The sequence below is a fragment of the Danio rerio genome, chromosome 12 (assembly GCF_052040795.2).
Source record: "Danio rerio strain M-AB ecotype USA chromosome 12, GRCz13ab, whole genome shotgun sequence".
In the NCBI taxonomy this organism is placed as follows: domain Eukaryota; kingdom Metazoa; phylum Chordata; class Actinopteri; order Cypriniformes; family Danionidae; genus Danio; species Danio rerio.
This window is the reverse complement of record NC_141032.1, coordinates 24856432-24873734: the sequence shown is the minus strand read 5'-3', so window position 1 is coordinate 24873734 and position 17303 is coordinate 24856432. Positions and strand designations below refer to the sequence as shown.

Genomic DNA, 17303 nt, shown 5'->3' with positions numbered 1-17303 from the left:
ACTAAATTAAGGATTGCCTCAGTGATTCCACAATAAGTTTTAAGTTTTATGAATCAATTATTTTGCTTGTGAATTGTTTTTAAAGACTCAAGGGTAAATTGTCAATAATATATTCAGAAAATAAAAGTGTATAAACTTTTACTCTGCCCAGAAGTCTTAAATTAGATAAACAATATAAGCCCACCTGTCTACTTCCAATTATTATAAATATTTGCCTATGTAAAAACTTTCCATTAAATAAAATTCATTTAGACTAACGTTAGTGCAGTGGGAATGATAAACAGACGCATGTTGACCTGAATTAATTTTTTTTATTAATACATAATCATCCAGAGCATCTATAATACAGAATGATTAACCTTTTAATAACAACATATACACATTAATATAATAAATATCACATTGTAGTTATCTTATTCAATGTTACACGAATTAACAGACAACACTTTATATAGAAATATATACATACCAACATTATGCAATTTATATTTCATGAAATATTTGTGTCATAACACATACTGTTATTCATATACATGAAAGCAGACAAGCTGAGATGCATGTATATAATTATAGATCGACATAAAATATACATATAAATATTCTAAATAGGAAATATTAATATGGCAATCATGTTGAAAGAGTGTTTCATTTGTTATTTTTAATAATAGCCTTTATTAAGTGGGTCCAGCCCACAATGGTGTTCAATCCTCTAAATGGAAAGGCTGCTATTATTTCTTTTGGATTAAATTGATTCCAATGAATCATTTATTAAGGTGTAAATGTTCAAATGAGTGAAAGTGCAGAGTGAAAGATAAACTTTTAAACCTGCCATGCTATTAAAAGTGGCTATGCTCTTTAGGAGACCATAAGGTCATAAGGGTCCTGCCATCCATGAGAGAAAAGAAAGGGTACAGCTTTTCGCGAAAGTGTCCAGTGAAAGTGTAAATGTGTGATTTGTTGTCGGCATTGTAGAAAGAGATCTGTCCCTCCTCATAGTCAATGTATATTCCCATTCTCCGGGGCACCAGCTCCTGTGGCAGGGGGGTTTCAGGATTGGTGCAGGCGAAGAACTGTCTTGTGCTCCGCCACAGGACCCAATAACCACTTGATGGGTTCATCGGGAAGCGGCCGTGCCTCTTTGAGGAGGCAGTAGTCACTCCTACTCTCCAATAACCATTATTTGCAAACTCCACTTCCCAGTAATGGCGGCCGCTCATGTAGCCTTCCCAACCTAGCACGCAGGGCAAACTATCAAAGCGCTGAGAGCTGTAAGGCAGATTGGCCTCTATTAGACCCTCCTGAATCTTCTTGTGGTCTTCAGAAACATAAAGCCAAGGGTTGTTGGTCATGGGATCAAGACTTACATCAGCTGTTTAAGAGAAAGACATGAAGGTTTTAGGATTCACAATTTTTGTTAATGCTGTAATGAAGAGTTTTTTTGTGTTTGTTTTGTTGCGGTGGGTCATGATATATGACTTTAACTTACCTCCTGCACTGACAATCCAGCTCCACACTGTGAAAAATAAGAGAAAATAATCTTAAGTTTTGAGTTTAGATACAAGATCTTACTGCCTAATTGATTTATTAAGAATGTTAGTGAACTGTTACCCAGCAAACAATTTTGCGTTTAATAGACATCTGATAGACATCTAAATGTAGACAGCTTGGCTAAAACAAGGCTAAATTTGTGCTGTCAGTGAAAATCTAAGGCATCTAAGAATAGCCCGAAACTACACTAGTCGTCAAATAGAGAGATTAGTCAGACTTTACCAATAGTATCTGGATGCAGCCTTTATGATGCAGGCTGAGATTGCACGCAATGCACTCAATGGAGTACGTGACGTCACTGTGAGGGGTAGGGTTAGGGGTGGTGTTAGGTGAATGCATTAAAAAGCATTGGATGCAGCTCAGATTGCACTGCACCAGGTCTGCATCCAGATCCCTCTTGACCTTACATGTATAGTCATTCATTTCTGTTAATTTGATGACTAGTGTAGTTTTGGCGTATTCTTAGACGTCTATTAGATTTTCACTGACAGCCCAAATTTAGCCTTGTTTTATCCAAGACGACTATGTTTAGACGTGTATTAGACATCTTTTAAAAACAAAAAATGCTTGCTGGGTAGAAACCATTTAGCGAACGGATGGCTAATTGGAGTAAACTGGTATGGTCTCGTTTGTATACTCTGTTCATTAGCATAAGCACAAAGTCAAACACACAGCCTTTCGCAGTATATTTATTTGATCGTGAGTTGCATAAACAATATGATAATGATAATGTTTGAAAGCATGCATTTAACGTATGTGCAGTATACCATTGCACTTTACAGGCCTGCAGCCAGCCTGGTGAAAGGGGCGGTTCTTTTTTCTCAAAAAGTGGACCTTTTTTTGCAGTTATTTTGCAGTCATATTCTATATAGTTATGAGGTTTAAATACTGCATTTTAAGCACTATATTTAGCTGGATTAGCTTGTTGGTGGTCATCATAACCACACTTTTCAATGTACCAAAATATTTCCTAAAGATTAAGAATAAAGAAATGTATGCAATTTGTGCAAATGTATCACATCATATATCATTAGAAAAAAAAATAGGAATCTGTTAAATTTTGAATAAAAACTGTTGCCTGTTGTCATTTATTTATTTATTAGGCAAATAACAAGCTGGCCAGCACATTTAATTTTCCACATTCAGAATTTGACCATTTGAATAATAAAAAAATTAAACATAATAATAATAAAAGAGCTTCATGATTTATTCTAGCCTCTCTTGTAAAAAAGGACATTTGATTGTAAATTCATAGTTAACAACAATATCTTAAGATTTAGAAATAAAGTTACTTTAAAATGTTTTCTCTATTTAAAAACAAAACAGTGGTGAAAGATTACTTCACTTAGGCTACATGTGATTATATGTTTTCTTGCACAGCTGGATGATGGACACATAAAAAAATAATAGTTTGCATCAAACAAAACTGATTAGCTTAAGTCACACCAAGCTCCTAAAGCCTTTTTTTGTGTTTTTTTTTCACAATTTATGATGGTGTAGCAGTCAAAATAGGACAAATGAGGTCATGTATGGGAAAAATTCAAGACCTTTGTCATTGAGGGGTAAGTCTTTCAAATCATCCGGTTCCCCCCTGGATACGAGCCTGCTTTATAGGGTTTTTGTACAAAATTTGTCCACAAGGTATTTACTGTACACTGAACCAGGTCATTATTACTTAAACGGCAAATACAAAAGATTCTTCTGTTGAAGGGTATGTGCACTAGTGGATTCATTTAAGTTTAATTTAAATTTAAGATTAAAATATAAGTTTAATGTCCATGAATCCACAACTTTAAAAATGCTCTATTTTAAAAGTAGTGCTGTGTATTCGACAGTCTTTATACTAACATTCAACATAGTGACACAGCAGTGCTTTGTTAAATATCTCAAATGTGCACAGCGGTTATAGCTGAAAAAATAGTTACCTGAATTAGGGATGTATCGTGATATTCCTTTAAAAAAAGAAAGAGAACCAAGAAGTTACAAAGAGCTACAAATAATCTTAACGTTACTGGTATACTCATATGTCAAGCTTTAAATATTTGAGGTCAGATTTCAGATCCCTTACCAGCTTTCCAGGTGCGCTGCTTAGCAGAAAGCCAAAGATGAGGAACCATGCCCTAAAACAAATAAGACATTTTAGTAGAGTTATCTTATGCAGTACTTTGTACGTCTAATACTGCATATGCTAGGGTTAAAATGACACGATATAGTTTTTCACAGGGGTGTCCAAACTCAGTCCTGCTAGGAAGCTTCTAGTATATGTAGTAAGAGCTTGATTAGCTGGTAGAGGTGTGTTTGATTAGGGTTGGAGCTAAACTCTCCAGGACACTGGCCCTCCAGGACCGAGTTTGGACACCCCTGGTCTATGATGATGTATTTACATACATCCTAAAATGAAAATGTATTAATGTCTCACACTCAAACCTTTCATGAATTTCTAAATGCTGTTAAACACAAAAAAAAACTGTAACTGTCAACTTCCATGATAAGAAAAAAACAAACACTATGAAAGTCAATGGGTACAGATTTCCAGCTTTCTTCAAAATATCCCCTTTTAAGTTGAACAGAAGAAATAAACTCATAACGTTTGAAACAAGCGAAGGGTGAATAATTGAAAACAGAATTTTCATTTTTGGGTGAACCAACCCTTTGTGGATGTGTGAATAAAACAACTAAACCTGTCACCAAAAAATTCTCACATTAATTTATCATATAAATACATTTGTATAGGATGCCTGTTTGTCATTGGTTGTACAGCACCTAATCAATGTCTTTAAAATGCAAATGGTCAAACTTATGTAACACGCTGCAATATCTGGCCAATGTACAGCAAAGCAAAGATGCTCGCTTGAACTTCGCACTTTAAACAACCTAAATTCATTTTTCCATCCATAAATTTATCAGCTCTATCTTGTCTCCGAAGCAGTTTAGTCAATTTAATTTTACAGCCTCACACTTTATCCTGATAAGAAAATATATTGCATATCCTATTACAGTTATGAGACAACGGTTTATTCGTAAATTACTAGTACTGTTTGACTTTAATAATTCAACATTTACAAAGTAAAGATGGCACAGTAGATGTGAGATTTACACAGACTACATGTAATGCTGCTCAAAGATCGAATGAGTACATTTACACTACAATTATTATGAGAATTATGCCTTTACACTGAGTTTTGTGCAGGCAAAGAGCAGCCTTGACCTGATTTTGTTACATAAAGTGCTGGAATATGGTCAGAATATGGGGGGCAGATTTACACTACAAATGTTGCACAGATGTGTTTCTAATGTGATCTTTATACAAAGACAAGTGCAATTTGTAATTTATTCCTAAAGGTGGCAATGTCTGATACACAATAATGAAGTGATGTTTCCCTCAGATTTACCAGAGGCATACAACTAACTGAATGATATAATCAGAAACAAATTTAAATGGCTAGAAAATGTTGAGCAGAACCGTTTTTTTTACACAGTAATAATAGAGCAGTAAAGACATTTTTAGCCATCTCACCTTGCTCTCTTCTTTCAGCAGACTCCATGTGATGAACTCCAGAAGTGGCATGAGGGTAGCCAGTCTCTTTTTCCTTAGTCCCAGCAGACGCAACATCTGCGCCAGTTCATCTCCCGGCATACCGCAGCTCTGCATTCAAACATAACATGTTTTACAACAATTCTGATCATTATTCCCTTTATGCCAGTGATAAAAGGTTTTTGCATTGTATTGTAAAATTAGAAAGTTTGTATTGTATATATATTGTATTGTTAAATGTTGTTTCACAAGTAGACAGTGAAGCATTGTTACTTCAGTGCTGTTCTTAAGTAGATTTTTTAAGTATCTGTACTTAAGAGTATTTTTATTTTAGAAAACTTTTGATTTCACTTTACTACATTCCAGAAAAATAAAATATTGTATTTTTAGTCCATTACTTTTCCTAAATGAAGCTGAGTTCTATGTGATTCTGAAGAGAAGAATCATCAGGGAGAGGATCCTGTTGTTTGATTCATGAAAAAAATTAATTTTTGTGAGTTTGAACTGATCTAATCACATCTATTCTAGAGTCAACAACTTACTGATTCAAATAACCGATTTGGAGTGAGTCTCCAGTAAACGGCTCACTGATTCAAATGATCCATTTAGAGTGAGAGTCCAGTAATTGATTCACTGCATTTACAAATGAATCTGACTAGGTTAGGATTACTATGGGTATAATTTTATTTTATTTTGCCTTTTTTTGATAATTGTTAAAAAAACAAAATACATTTTTGCATTCTGCATAATGTTCTGTATTTGCAAATAACCATATTTTTAAAAAAAACTAACATGGTCACGCATGTTTTCCACTGCTGTAGCACATAATAGATATAAAATTAGTATGATCTTCTTATGTTTACACTTTTTATTCATGGTACGTCTTTTTTTTAGACCTATTGTATGTTTATACTTGTCAGAAGACATTTACACACCTTTTTATTTAATAGTTTTTGTAAGATACTAGTGATCATGATATGTTATTGTCACTTAATTCATGAGTAGGCAACTTTTATAAAATTATAAAATGTTCTAGCTAAATAAACATTCATCAATAAGTGCTTTTAATGCTTAAGTACACTAAAAATCAAGCTCGTATGTACTTTAAATCTATAGTACAATTGAAAAGTAGGACTTTTACTGGAGTAATATTTTATTATACCTGCACTTGTAGGGGATCTATATCTGATTTCGGATACTTAGAAAGATGAGCTAATTTGAGGAAATAACAAGAATGGACTTGGACCACATAATGTGTAAGTGGCAACAGATAAGACTCATCTTCTCACCTCTGACACACTCTGTATCTCTTTGGCCCATTCTGTGATCCTCTCCTGCACCTCATCACCCTCACTTTTATCAAGCTTAGTTTTGTCATCTTCTTCCTCCAGATCAATCCTTTCCTTCAACCATGGCTGCTTTTTGGATAGCTAAAGTTCAAACAGAGCAGTTTGAGTAAGTCATTACTCAATATAACTGCCCAACTGAAGTTGAACTGTATAGTGCATTGCACAACAGTACAGTATGGTTGACACATCTTTTTTTATTGCAGTTTCACCTTGTCTACACTTTGAAGTTCATTGGCCCACTGAAGAATAAGCTTGCGACTCTCTTCAAGACTGCGTTCAGTTCTGGAGTCTGTTTTTGTTGGTCTGCTGCTTCCTTCACCGGGATCGTCCTCATTCTGAAAATCACACACATACATATTTTTTATTTAGCATATGTATAAGCTGTAAATATTCCACATGGGCTGAAGAGAAATTGTGTCATTTTGCTGTGTGTAGCAAATTAAACTATAATTAGGCTATAAAGTATCTTAAATGCAGGTAAAAAGTTTCCTTTAATGATTTAAATTGTGAAAATGATGGTAAAGTAATGTCCTGTTGTCATTCGGTGTAACATATATTTATGAAAAATAAAAAACATAATTTTTTACTACCTTTTAAAATATTTGAAATAAAAAATTATACTATATTTTTTATACTGGCAAATGAGTGAAATATTCTTGCAAGCGAATAGGAAAAATCTATTATTAGGCTACAGCTACTTAAGAGTACATGGGTATTTCTCCTATTTTACATTTAAAAACAGTAATAATTTAATAAATGATAAATGTAATTTTCTTATGTTTACATTAATAAAAAATGTATGTCATATGTTAAAATGCATATTTACAATAAAAAATTGCTATTTATTTAAGTTATTTTATTTTGTATTTTAAAAAGGGTAAATATAGACAAAATAATGTTTTAATGTCATCAGTTTTTTTTATTATACAGGTGAAGTCAGAATTTGTCATTTTTAAAATAATCATCCATAAAAAGCAATATTTATACTTATATAAGCAACCTACCCGGTGTATGGAGACAGATGTAGAATTACTAGGTTATTTACATAAGTGTTATCAGTGAACCTGGCTCATATAAACTAATCAACTGGCATCATACACCTTTCACATGGCAACGCTTATCGTATGATATCAGCTATAAAAAACTGAGTTTGCACGCAAAGAGAGGTCTGCCAAGACATTATTACTTGGGCTGATAAAAAAAACTTCATGCACTAAAGTGAAACTTGGCTTTCTAGCACAGTACAAGCTAGCATTTTACAGTAAAACGAACCCATACGCTCAAGTGCCATCACAGTGTAATGCTGTATCCTATAATCATAAGTTTATGGTTTACATTTTATTTGTAATACATTTGATTTTAGAATTAATAACAATTTTGTTATATATAAAATTACTTAACACGTTTATTTTAGTTTCCCAGTTAAATGCATATGCATAAAATGAAATGCATAATAATTGCATGCAATACCACTGGGATTAACTATTAGTTAAACAAATAATGAATAAATATTTCTCCATATTCTAATATACAATTACTATTAATAATGTTTATGATTCATATTATCATTAAATGATATTAATAAAAACAACTTTTGACGTTTTAATAAAATAATAATTGGCTAAATAAAATGAGATTGTTTTAAAGGCAATTTATTATTAATTCATGTTAACTAACATGGAAAAATTGTGTTATCAATGGAAACTTAAAGTAAAATAGTATTACTTGCTATTTGTGTAACACTTTAAATAAACGCATTAAATAACATGAAGAAATAAATAATAAACATATTGGTACTGTGTAAATCTAAGGTATGCATTATGTTAGCTAATAAACAGCTGTTTATTGTTGTTAGTTGGTTAAACTACTGATATAATATTAAAATCAAAAGAAACTATTTAACACTTGCAATATTACTAAAGACTACACAATACACTTTGACATTACCTTAGTATTTTTCAAGTAGGCCTAATGTAAACTAACGTTTTACGCCTTGTCATTACTACCTCTTATAAAGACTCACATTCAAAATATATTTCAATTGTTGTTACTGTTATATATTTTTCATAATTTGTCATTTTAAAGGACTTTAAATAATCGCTGGCCTACCTTGCAGACTTGTGCCACCTGCTGTTTCCAGCGGTTGATGAACTGAATGCACTCGTCCAAGCTGCGGAGGTCCTTAAGGCCCTGCTGACGCTGCCTTTGCTGGAAACACAATATATTCACCGGTTATTGTGCTGCTATCTCAAAATTTATACACCACAACATTAGCAGAGTTACTCGGCGTTACCTGTGAGCGAGTGGAGAAGCCGCTGTTACTCTTGTAGGGGATCGTGGGCGCGGAGCTGTGTACCTGAACCTCTTCATCCGGTAAAACCCATCGCACGGCGCCAATAGAGTTACTCTGCTGCCCCTGGTTGGAGATCTGAGGCACTTCTGCAGGACACAACAGGAACACGGGATTCTGGGTTATTTATTAGACTGTAACCTGTTTGATATCGTCTGATGATGCTTTAGCAAATAACGTAACACAGCACTTTATAACTGAGGTAGATGTACACAAAATAGAGAACATGTATAAGAATCATACTTAGAGTGTTGTCCTTCAGGATGCTCTTGTAGGGCTTCGTCTGTTCTCCTATAAGAAGGATTTTTTTATTTATTAAAACAGTCTTTTTAGAGTTACACTATGTTTAAATTAATTATGAACACCTTCAGTGAAAGTTAACCCGTTAATGCATTATTGAATGTAAGATATATTATTATTAAATTTATGGGAACTAAAAATACCATAATATATGTATATATTTTTATAAATTGTGTTATAATTATATAATACTATTATAAATAATGATTATTATTCCAGTAAAACCGACAAGATCAGACTCAAATACTGGTTGTTATAAAGATTATATACTTGTATTTAAGCGGTTAACAACACAACAACAGTAATAAATTATAATTACTCATTTTCCTTCAGCTTAGTCCCTTTATTAATCAGAGGTGGCCACAGTGGAATGAACCGCCAACATCCAGCATATGTTTTAAACAGTGGATGCCCTCCTAACTGCAACCAAGTACTGGCAAACATCCATAAACACTCATACACTACGGCCAATTTAGTGTATTCCATTAACTTGTGACTTGTGTCATATCTTTAAACTGTGGGGGAAACTGTAGAAAACTCACACCAACATGGGGAGAACGTGCAAACTCCACACAGAAATGCCAACTGACCCAGCTGGGTCTCGAACCAGCGACCTTTTTGCTGTGAGTCAATAGCGCTAACCACTGAGCCACCATTTACTAATTTTCTTATCGGCTTAGTCCCTTTATTAATCTGGGGTCACCACAGCAGAATGAACCACCAACTTATCCAGCAAGTTTTACGCAGTGGATGCCCTTCCAGCTGCAATTGATCACAAATGGAAACATCCATACACTTTTTTCACACACAAACACCACGGACAATTTACCTTACTCAATTCACCTATAGTGCATGTCTTTGGACTGTGGGGGAAACCGGAGTACCCAAAGGAAACCCACGTGATCACGGAGAGAACATGCAAACTCCACACAATAATGCCAACTGACCCAGCTAGGATTCGAAACAGCAACCTTCTTGCTGTGAGGCAATAGTGCTAACCACTGAGCCACCATGTCGCCCATAATTCATATTACTACAATATATATTATATATTGTAATTTAAATATAGATGTAATATATATTTCCCGTACAAAATTATAAATATTGTCAAATTTTGATATTCTCAAAATAAATGCATAAAAACATAATAAACAATATAATTCCTGTTGCTCAAATAAGATAACTTTGCTGCAATGTTGGATGTAAAAATAATCACTCATCAAAGCAACAACAATAATAATATTAATAATAAATCATAATAATACATCTTAAAATATGATATACAATTTATTAATTTAAATATTATAATTTATTTACATTCTTATGAAAATATTAAATAGCATTAAAATGTAAATAATGTAAAATATTTATTTTCTAAAATATAAAATACAATATTTAACTATTATAAATTTTCTTTTCCTGCATTTCCCTGATTTTCCAGCACAAATCTCTGCATGTAAATCCTCTGTGACTTACCCATGGTGAGGTGTTGGGGAGCAGGTGAACGCAGCTCGAGGTGTCTGCTGAGACTGAAGGCTAGCGCTCTCTCAGCCCGTGTTTTACCTCGTCTCCTGCATACTCTGAACTTTGGACCTCAGTTTTTACAGTCATGACGGTGTGAGGCGAAGGCTGAGGAAAAAGCTACGTGATGAGATATGGTCTTTCCCAGCAATGATTCAGACAGTAGTCAAAATGGCATGATGCCAGGAATCAGGCAGTTAATACTGTCCCATATCATGCCACTTGTTCATTTACTGATTCATTGAACACTCACTTAGCGATATTGTCTGAAATACGATGTCAGACAGTATTTACCCAGGCTTTATATACAAATATTTCAAATTTGTGAGCATCCATTCTCTTGATGATTTTATAGTCATCAGATATAAAATATGTATGGTTATATGACTGTTAACAGGTTATGTAACTATCCAAAAGTAAAGCTGAGGAGGATTATAAAAGCACGATTATAAATTCCAGTGAACTGAAGCGGTTGCTTACATTACATTACATAAAAATCAAGAAAAGCCAAAAGGAAGATCCTGTGTGATTTCCTTGGACTTACAGTTGAAGTCAAAATTATTAGCCCCCCTTTTAATTTTTTTTTCTTTTTTAAATATTTCCCAAATTATGTTTAACAAGGCAAGGAAATTTTCACAGTATGTCTGATGATATTTTTTTTTTCTGGGGAAAGTCTTATTTGTTTTATTTTACCTGGAATAAAAGCAGTTTTAATTTTTAAAAAAACTCTTTTAAGGTCAAAATCATTAGCCTCTTTAAGCTATGTTTTTTCCATAGTCTACAGAATAAACCATGGTTATACAATAACTCGCCTAATTACCCTAACCTGCCTAGTTAACCCAATTAACCTAGTTAAGCCTTTACATGTCACTTTAAGCTGTATAGAAGTGTCCTGAAAATATCTAGTGAAATATTATTTACTGTCATCATGGCAAAGATAAAATAAATCAGTTATTAGAGATGAGTTATTAAAACTATTATGTTTAGTGATGTGTTGAAGAAATCGTCTCTCCGTTAAACAGAAATTGGGGAAAAAATAAACAGGGGGGCTAATAATTCTGACTTCAGCTGTATTTGAAATAAGTTGCTTATGACACGTAGTGTTAATCACTGGTTTGACCTTTTTGGGGACAGTGATGATTACTCACATTGCCTAAGCAACAGTTGTTGGCATGAACTTTATCCCAGTAACATAATGCTGCTTCACACCCTGAAACTCCATAGTGATGAGAAAGAAAGAGCAGGAATCTATATTTAATATTCAAGCTTGTATTAAATCTTTAAAAAAATTTCCTTATAGTCTTCTGGCACCCAGCAGTATGTAGTTTTACATGTTGACCTAAAATGATTTCATTACAAATAAAACATAAAAAACTTTATTGTCCAATAAAACGGGGAATGTTAACTGAGGTAGCAAACCGCTAACTTGAAACAGAAAATTTAAACGAGACAAAATTTTTAAAACTGAAGTGTTATGGACATTTTGTGTTCTTGTTTTACATAGTGGAGATTAAAATTAGAGAACAATTTATGAACACTTGCTTTTTTCAGAAAAACCGTAACCTTCTTTCAAAATTTTAAGTCCCATGCTATTAGAACAGTGTTTTACTAAACAACCAAGGCACTTCAACAAAAAACCAAGGCACTTTGTGAAAAACAGAATTAGAAAGGAACAAATGATGTAAAATCTCTTATACTTAATATTTCCTTTGCTAGCTGTTTCTATGGCTACACTCATTAGTTAACTGTGTTCACATGTATTTGGCTTGCTTTCTTATTTACTCGTGTATTTAAGCCCTTAGTTTGGTTCTTTCATTTGGGTTTGCATATCAAGCAGTTACTTTGATGCTTACCTTCTGGATTACCTTTATATTTATTTATTTTTTTCTGCTGCTAATTTAGGGCTGGGTAGATCGATCCTTAAGTATCGATATTTTCCATACGTGAAAATATTTTTTATTCCTTCTATATCGATCCTTTATACGTTTTATTTTTCTTAAATAAATGGTTGCTGATTTTAGAATATCTTAATAAATATTTACTTTAATAAGAACTGGAATGAGAACTATAACATTACTCGGCTGTATCTCTGTTAATGGGTCAGTTTTACTCCATAGACTGTAAAAAATAAGGTTTGCTCACAGCTACACCCTTTCAAAACATAGTGCACAGCACACACACAAAGCAGCAGGTTTTCAACTTGAGCATGGAGTCATCATGACTGAACGAAAAAGATGCTTAATCTGGAGTTATTTTGCTCCAGTTAATAATGACAGGCTGTGTGACACTTGTCACAAAACAGTACACCACTGATCAGTCAAAGAATAACAGGCTCAAAAGGAGAGTCAGCAGCCATTTGTTTCATTAAATAAAAATGTTAATGGGATTAAATGTAATTTTAAAAAATGAAACAAGGTTTGTGCGATGTGTAATATTTAGTTTTATATGGTTTTATATAGCCATTTGTTGTGTAATTAATAGTGTTCTCTAATTTTAATAAATGTAAAAAGAAATTATGTCTGTTGTATTTTCTTTATTAATAATACTGATGGTGATTAAAAAACATAAAATACTATAAAATAATAATTGTAGTATCAATATTGATGATACTTGTCTTAAAATACTTGAAAGAACCATCGCCATCCTCAACTGAGACCCTCAGATCCTCTTTTCTTGCCTACATGTTGATTTTTGGTCAAAATAAAATAAAAATATAGTTAATAATAGTTACTTTAAGATGATGTAATTTGAATTGCAATTACGTAAAATCCTTTTCCTAACATTCCAGTTTAAGTTCCACAAACTACATAGGAATTCAGGTTAATTACTTTAACTGAAAGTGAATGTATAGCTGCAAATTTGCTTGTCACACCCAAAGTTTCACACTGTAATCACACAGCAAACATCAGCTACAAGAAAAAAAAAGTAGGTGAACATTTTCTGAAACCATGTGATAACTGTGTTCTACCTCCTCCAAATCCAAAGTTCAGATTCATAAAAGAGAAAATGAATAGAAATAAATAAATGAACCAAGCTTTGCAGATCTCAATTCAATATTTCAAAATTCTCAGTAGACAGAAGGTTTCACTTATATAGTAGAAATACTGTGTTGTCATAACCCAACATTGGGGCAAATAATGACACACCCAATGTTGGGTTCATTTTTTCAAATTATTAAAATTTCTCATTTTAACTCAACAAATAGGATTTGGCCATATTTGACCCAATGTTGGGTAATGATAAACCAACATTTATGTAGAGTATATGTGTTTATCTGCTTAAATCCTCAGTTGTTAAGCTGTTAATCCTTGTAAGAGTTGATATGAGTTAATGTAAACCATGGTAACATGCCCTGAATGCTAATGACCCTTAACGGCGCTTACATAACTTTGCTGTCATCTTATCAGCCATAAAGGGAATTCCAGCCCATTAGCACGACTTCACACCTGAGAAACAGTGTTTTTGCTGTTGTTGCATTTGCATTTTAATTTCCATGCTGCAGTTACATACACAAAATGAGTACAAAATGAGAAAAAAAGCCATTTCACAGAGATTGTGAAATAGTAAATTGGCTTGAAAGTGGTTACATTATTCTGTTTTTAAGTAGAAATGGCATCTACTCAAGGGTTTGCGTTCATTAAGCCTGCAACATAACAGTAGATTTGACCCTCTCAATCAAAAAAGGGGGAAATTATTATTAAAAGCTCTTTAAAATTAGCATTGACCAATATAAACACCCTCTAAAAGCCGTACAAACGCGGTACCAAACAAATAGTAAAGCCTCTCTTACTCATATCCATTATTACTGCAAACCTCCATGAATGATTTGTTTTACAACTGTACATTTGTTTATTACGCAATATATCAATGGCCTTATTGAAGTAAATTACAGTTTTTTGACAACTGGTTGAGTGCAGTTTATTATCTGATCATGCAGTGAAATGAGGTTTAATTCCAGCTTTGGAAAAACTGTTTAAAGATAACAGTTTCTCTGCCCTGTGGTAAAATCTCCACCTAGAAGACAAAAAGAAACAGATCATGAGGGGTCCAATTAATATATATTTATATTTTTCAATATTTTTGAATAAGTGTTTTAAATGACCAAGTCCAAACCAATAACTACATAAGATAACCACTGGCAGCTGCTTGTGGGCATGCATGTAGGGGTCGTAAACACACACAAAAAAGATATTTGTACAAACACCAACCTGTGTTTTCATCTTTGGGTAATTCATTTGCTGGATGAAGTCATCTGCCATTTTTAAAGCAACCCTCTTCTCTTCTGCGTTGGCTCCACTTCCTGAGAATTGCAGAAAATAGCATAGCAGCTGTATTATGTGTATACATATATATTTGCCCCCGTTTATTTTTTCCCCTATTTCTGTTTAACAAAGACTTTTTCTTCAACACATTTCTAAACATAATAGTTTAAATAACTAATTTCTAATAACTGATTTATTTTATATTTGTCATGATGACAGTAAACTAATAATTTATATAGGGAAGCGTGGGGCACAAAGTAACAAGGGGTAAAATGTAACAGAGTTTTAAGGTATTTGCTCAGGGTTAACCATGACATGCTTTTAAAGTTTTCACCACAGTGTAGGCAGACGTCTTCCTGCCAATTACTGAAAAAGTTCAGTGAAATTTGGATGAGAAACACAGGAGAAACCATTTCGCAACATAAAAGTATTTTTATTATACGCTATAATTTTTTTTTTTAATCTGTGAAAGTATGTAAACAAAATCTTATATTGATGTGATTACCGTCTTCTAGGCTAAAATATTTTTGAGGAAAACACAATACAGCAGGGTTATTTGTAACAGGGTGTAACAAATAAACCACACACTGTTGGACACCAATTAAATGAACAAAATAATAAAAAAAAATTTAAGTGTAATGCTCAGAACTTTTTAAATACAAAATGTTTTTTAATAGAATTTTTTTTTTTAATAGAAAAACATATTTTTATTGCTAATAATACAAATAAATGCATTGCATAACAATGAATACAAACGCAAATAAATCCAAATGTGTTTATCGAATAGATAAATAAACATGCTGTGCTGTGTAGAATAAAAAAATGAGTTAAATACTGAGGTAATATACTATTTAAAGTAAACTGAATTTAAATTAATTGTGTGAAATCTGACTTCATCAGCATGTTATAACTAACCCCTTTAATGAATCCCTCAATGAAACTGAAACCTTTCTGAAACCTAATTCAGGCTAGCATAGTGTAAAACATGCTAGCAACATAATGTAATATATTAGCTGTATGCTAGCATGTTTATTCACATTAGTAGCGTGGTAAATCATGCAAGCAGTGTTACAGATGTTAAAAATATGCTAAATCTTTCCATATTTCCAAGTACTGTATAAACTTAATTTTTAAAATCAGGCAAAGCTTTTTTAAGGCAACATAAAGTTTGTCCCAAAACACTTTACTATCTGGTTGTTATTATCGCGGTTGAAAACAAATGTGCTGGTCAATATTTTTGTGAAAACTGATAATTATTTCCCATGATTCTTTGAGGAACCATTTATTTAAAATAAGAATGCTTTCTTACATTATAAATGCCTTTAGTATTGTTTAATGCATCCTTGATTGATAAGATGATAAGTCTTATTTTTTCAATTTTACTGTCCTCTATTTTGACATACACCATTTTTCTTACCTTTCCAAACAAAGATTTTTCCGTTGGCCCCATTGTCCAGGATAAAGCAGTCATCACGCACCAGCAAGTCCTTGGCAAATGGACTTTTCTCTGACACCTTGGTCAACTTCATTGACCCTGTGGCATCTGAAACCTAGAAAAGTTGATGAAAAATGAATATGATTCCTAATTCAATGGATCATTCCACATCTAATGTTATAAACAAAGTTTCCACAGTTTATATTAATATTTATATGTTATATTTTACAGTTTATATCGTCACCTTGGAATTATAAGATTCTATCTGATATTTTTGTCAAAATTGAGTTACTGACATATCCTTATTAATTGACAACGTATTTACATTATGGGATGTTTTTTATAAGTTGTTTACATTTTAAGACTTTTTATTTACAAAAACCAAATGTTACACACATACTGTTTGCTATGGAATGTAAAAACTTTGAAGCTCAATATCTCAAAATCATTCAGAACGCAGATAGAACCTTATGATTCCAAGGTGATGACATGCATAAAACATGAGAGAGTTAGGGTACCTTGTAAAGGGAGGCTGAATTTGATGCATCTGCTTTGCTGTCCTCCTCTGGAGTGCTTTCTTTCAGCTCTGGCACTGGACCAAGAACCTGTTCAATACAACAAAAGATAGAGAAGATGAGAGCAGTGCTCATCTAAACCCATTCCTGGCAGCAATGTAGTGGAAATAGTAAGTAATCGGATGTAAGCTGAAACTGTACAAATTCGTATTGCGTTTCAACATGAATAAAAGCAAGTGTTTATAATCAGTGTTTTTAGCTGACCTACTGGTCTGACCTAGAAAACTTGACAAATGTTGTTCTGATCTATCTACAATTTACCAATGTTGGTTCGAATCAGTCAGATAACATGGAGTAGAATAAGCAGGGTTACATTGGTGCCATGACCCACGTGGGATGAATCAACGGTAGAAACTGAATGAGTAAGCCTCACTTCTCTGACCTCAAATGGGACATCTGTGATGCTAAAACACATTCCATGACAAAAA

At 33.1% G+C, this 17303-nt stretch overlaps 2 protein-coding genes across 4 annotated transcripts in view; both read right to left on the bottom strand.

Annotated features, from left to right (window-relative positions):
- Window positions 1-291: 291 nt before the first annotated feature.
- si:dkey-219e21.2 lies at window positions 292-11068 on the bottom strand. Of its 2 annotated transcripts, XM_087276283.1 has the most exons (11): window positions 10559-11068; window positions 9026-9073; window positions 8726-8871; window positions 8542-8640; window positions 6642-6767; window positions 6373-6513; window positions 5066-5194; window positions 3617-3668; window positions 3474-3500; window positions 1487-1513; window positions 292-1369 (listed from the first exon to the last, which is right to left on the bottom strand). In XM_087276283.1, exons 1-11 carry the CDS (start codon window positions 10560-10562, stop codon window positions 837-839), a joined length of 1332 nt encoding a protein of 443 aa, XP_087132409.1. In that variant the 5' UTR covers window positions 10563-11068; the 3' UTR covers window positions 292-836. The 2 variants fall into 2 exon arrangements, with proteins under 2 accessions (XP_087132409.1, XP_087132410.1); XM_087276284.1 differs by lacking the exon at window positions 6373-6513 and having other exon boundaries at window positions 10559-10696.
- Window positions 11069-14062: 2994 nt separating this feature from the next.
- Window positions 14063-17303, bottom strand: part of capgb (capping protein (actin filament), gelsolin-like b) — a 28468-nt gene continuing 25227 nt past the window's right edge. For both annotated transcript variants that reach the window (NM_001001594.2, XM_087274718.1), the window contains 4 exon segments: window positions 14063-14617; window positions 14812-14903; window positions 16283-16415; window positions 16819-16905. In NM_001001594.2, coding sequence (NP_001001594.2) covers window positions 14552-14617; window positions 14812-14903; window positions 16283-16415; window positions 16819-16905 — 378 coding nt within the window. In that variant the 3' untranslated portion in view covers window positions 14063-14551.

Coding starts and splice junctions, on each gene's coding strand:
- si:dkey-219e21.2 (XM_087276283.1), bottom strand. Junction 6,768..8,541: donor AGGTGGCACAAGTCTGCAAG/GTAGGCCAGCGA, acceptor TGTGATTTTCAG/AATGAGGACGATCCCGGTGA. Junction 3,669..5,065: donor TGCTGAAAGAAGAGAGCAAG/GTGAGATGGCTA, acceptor TATTTGTTTTAG/GGCATGGTTCCTCATCTTTG.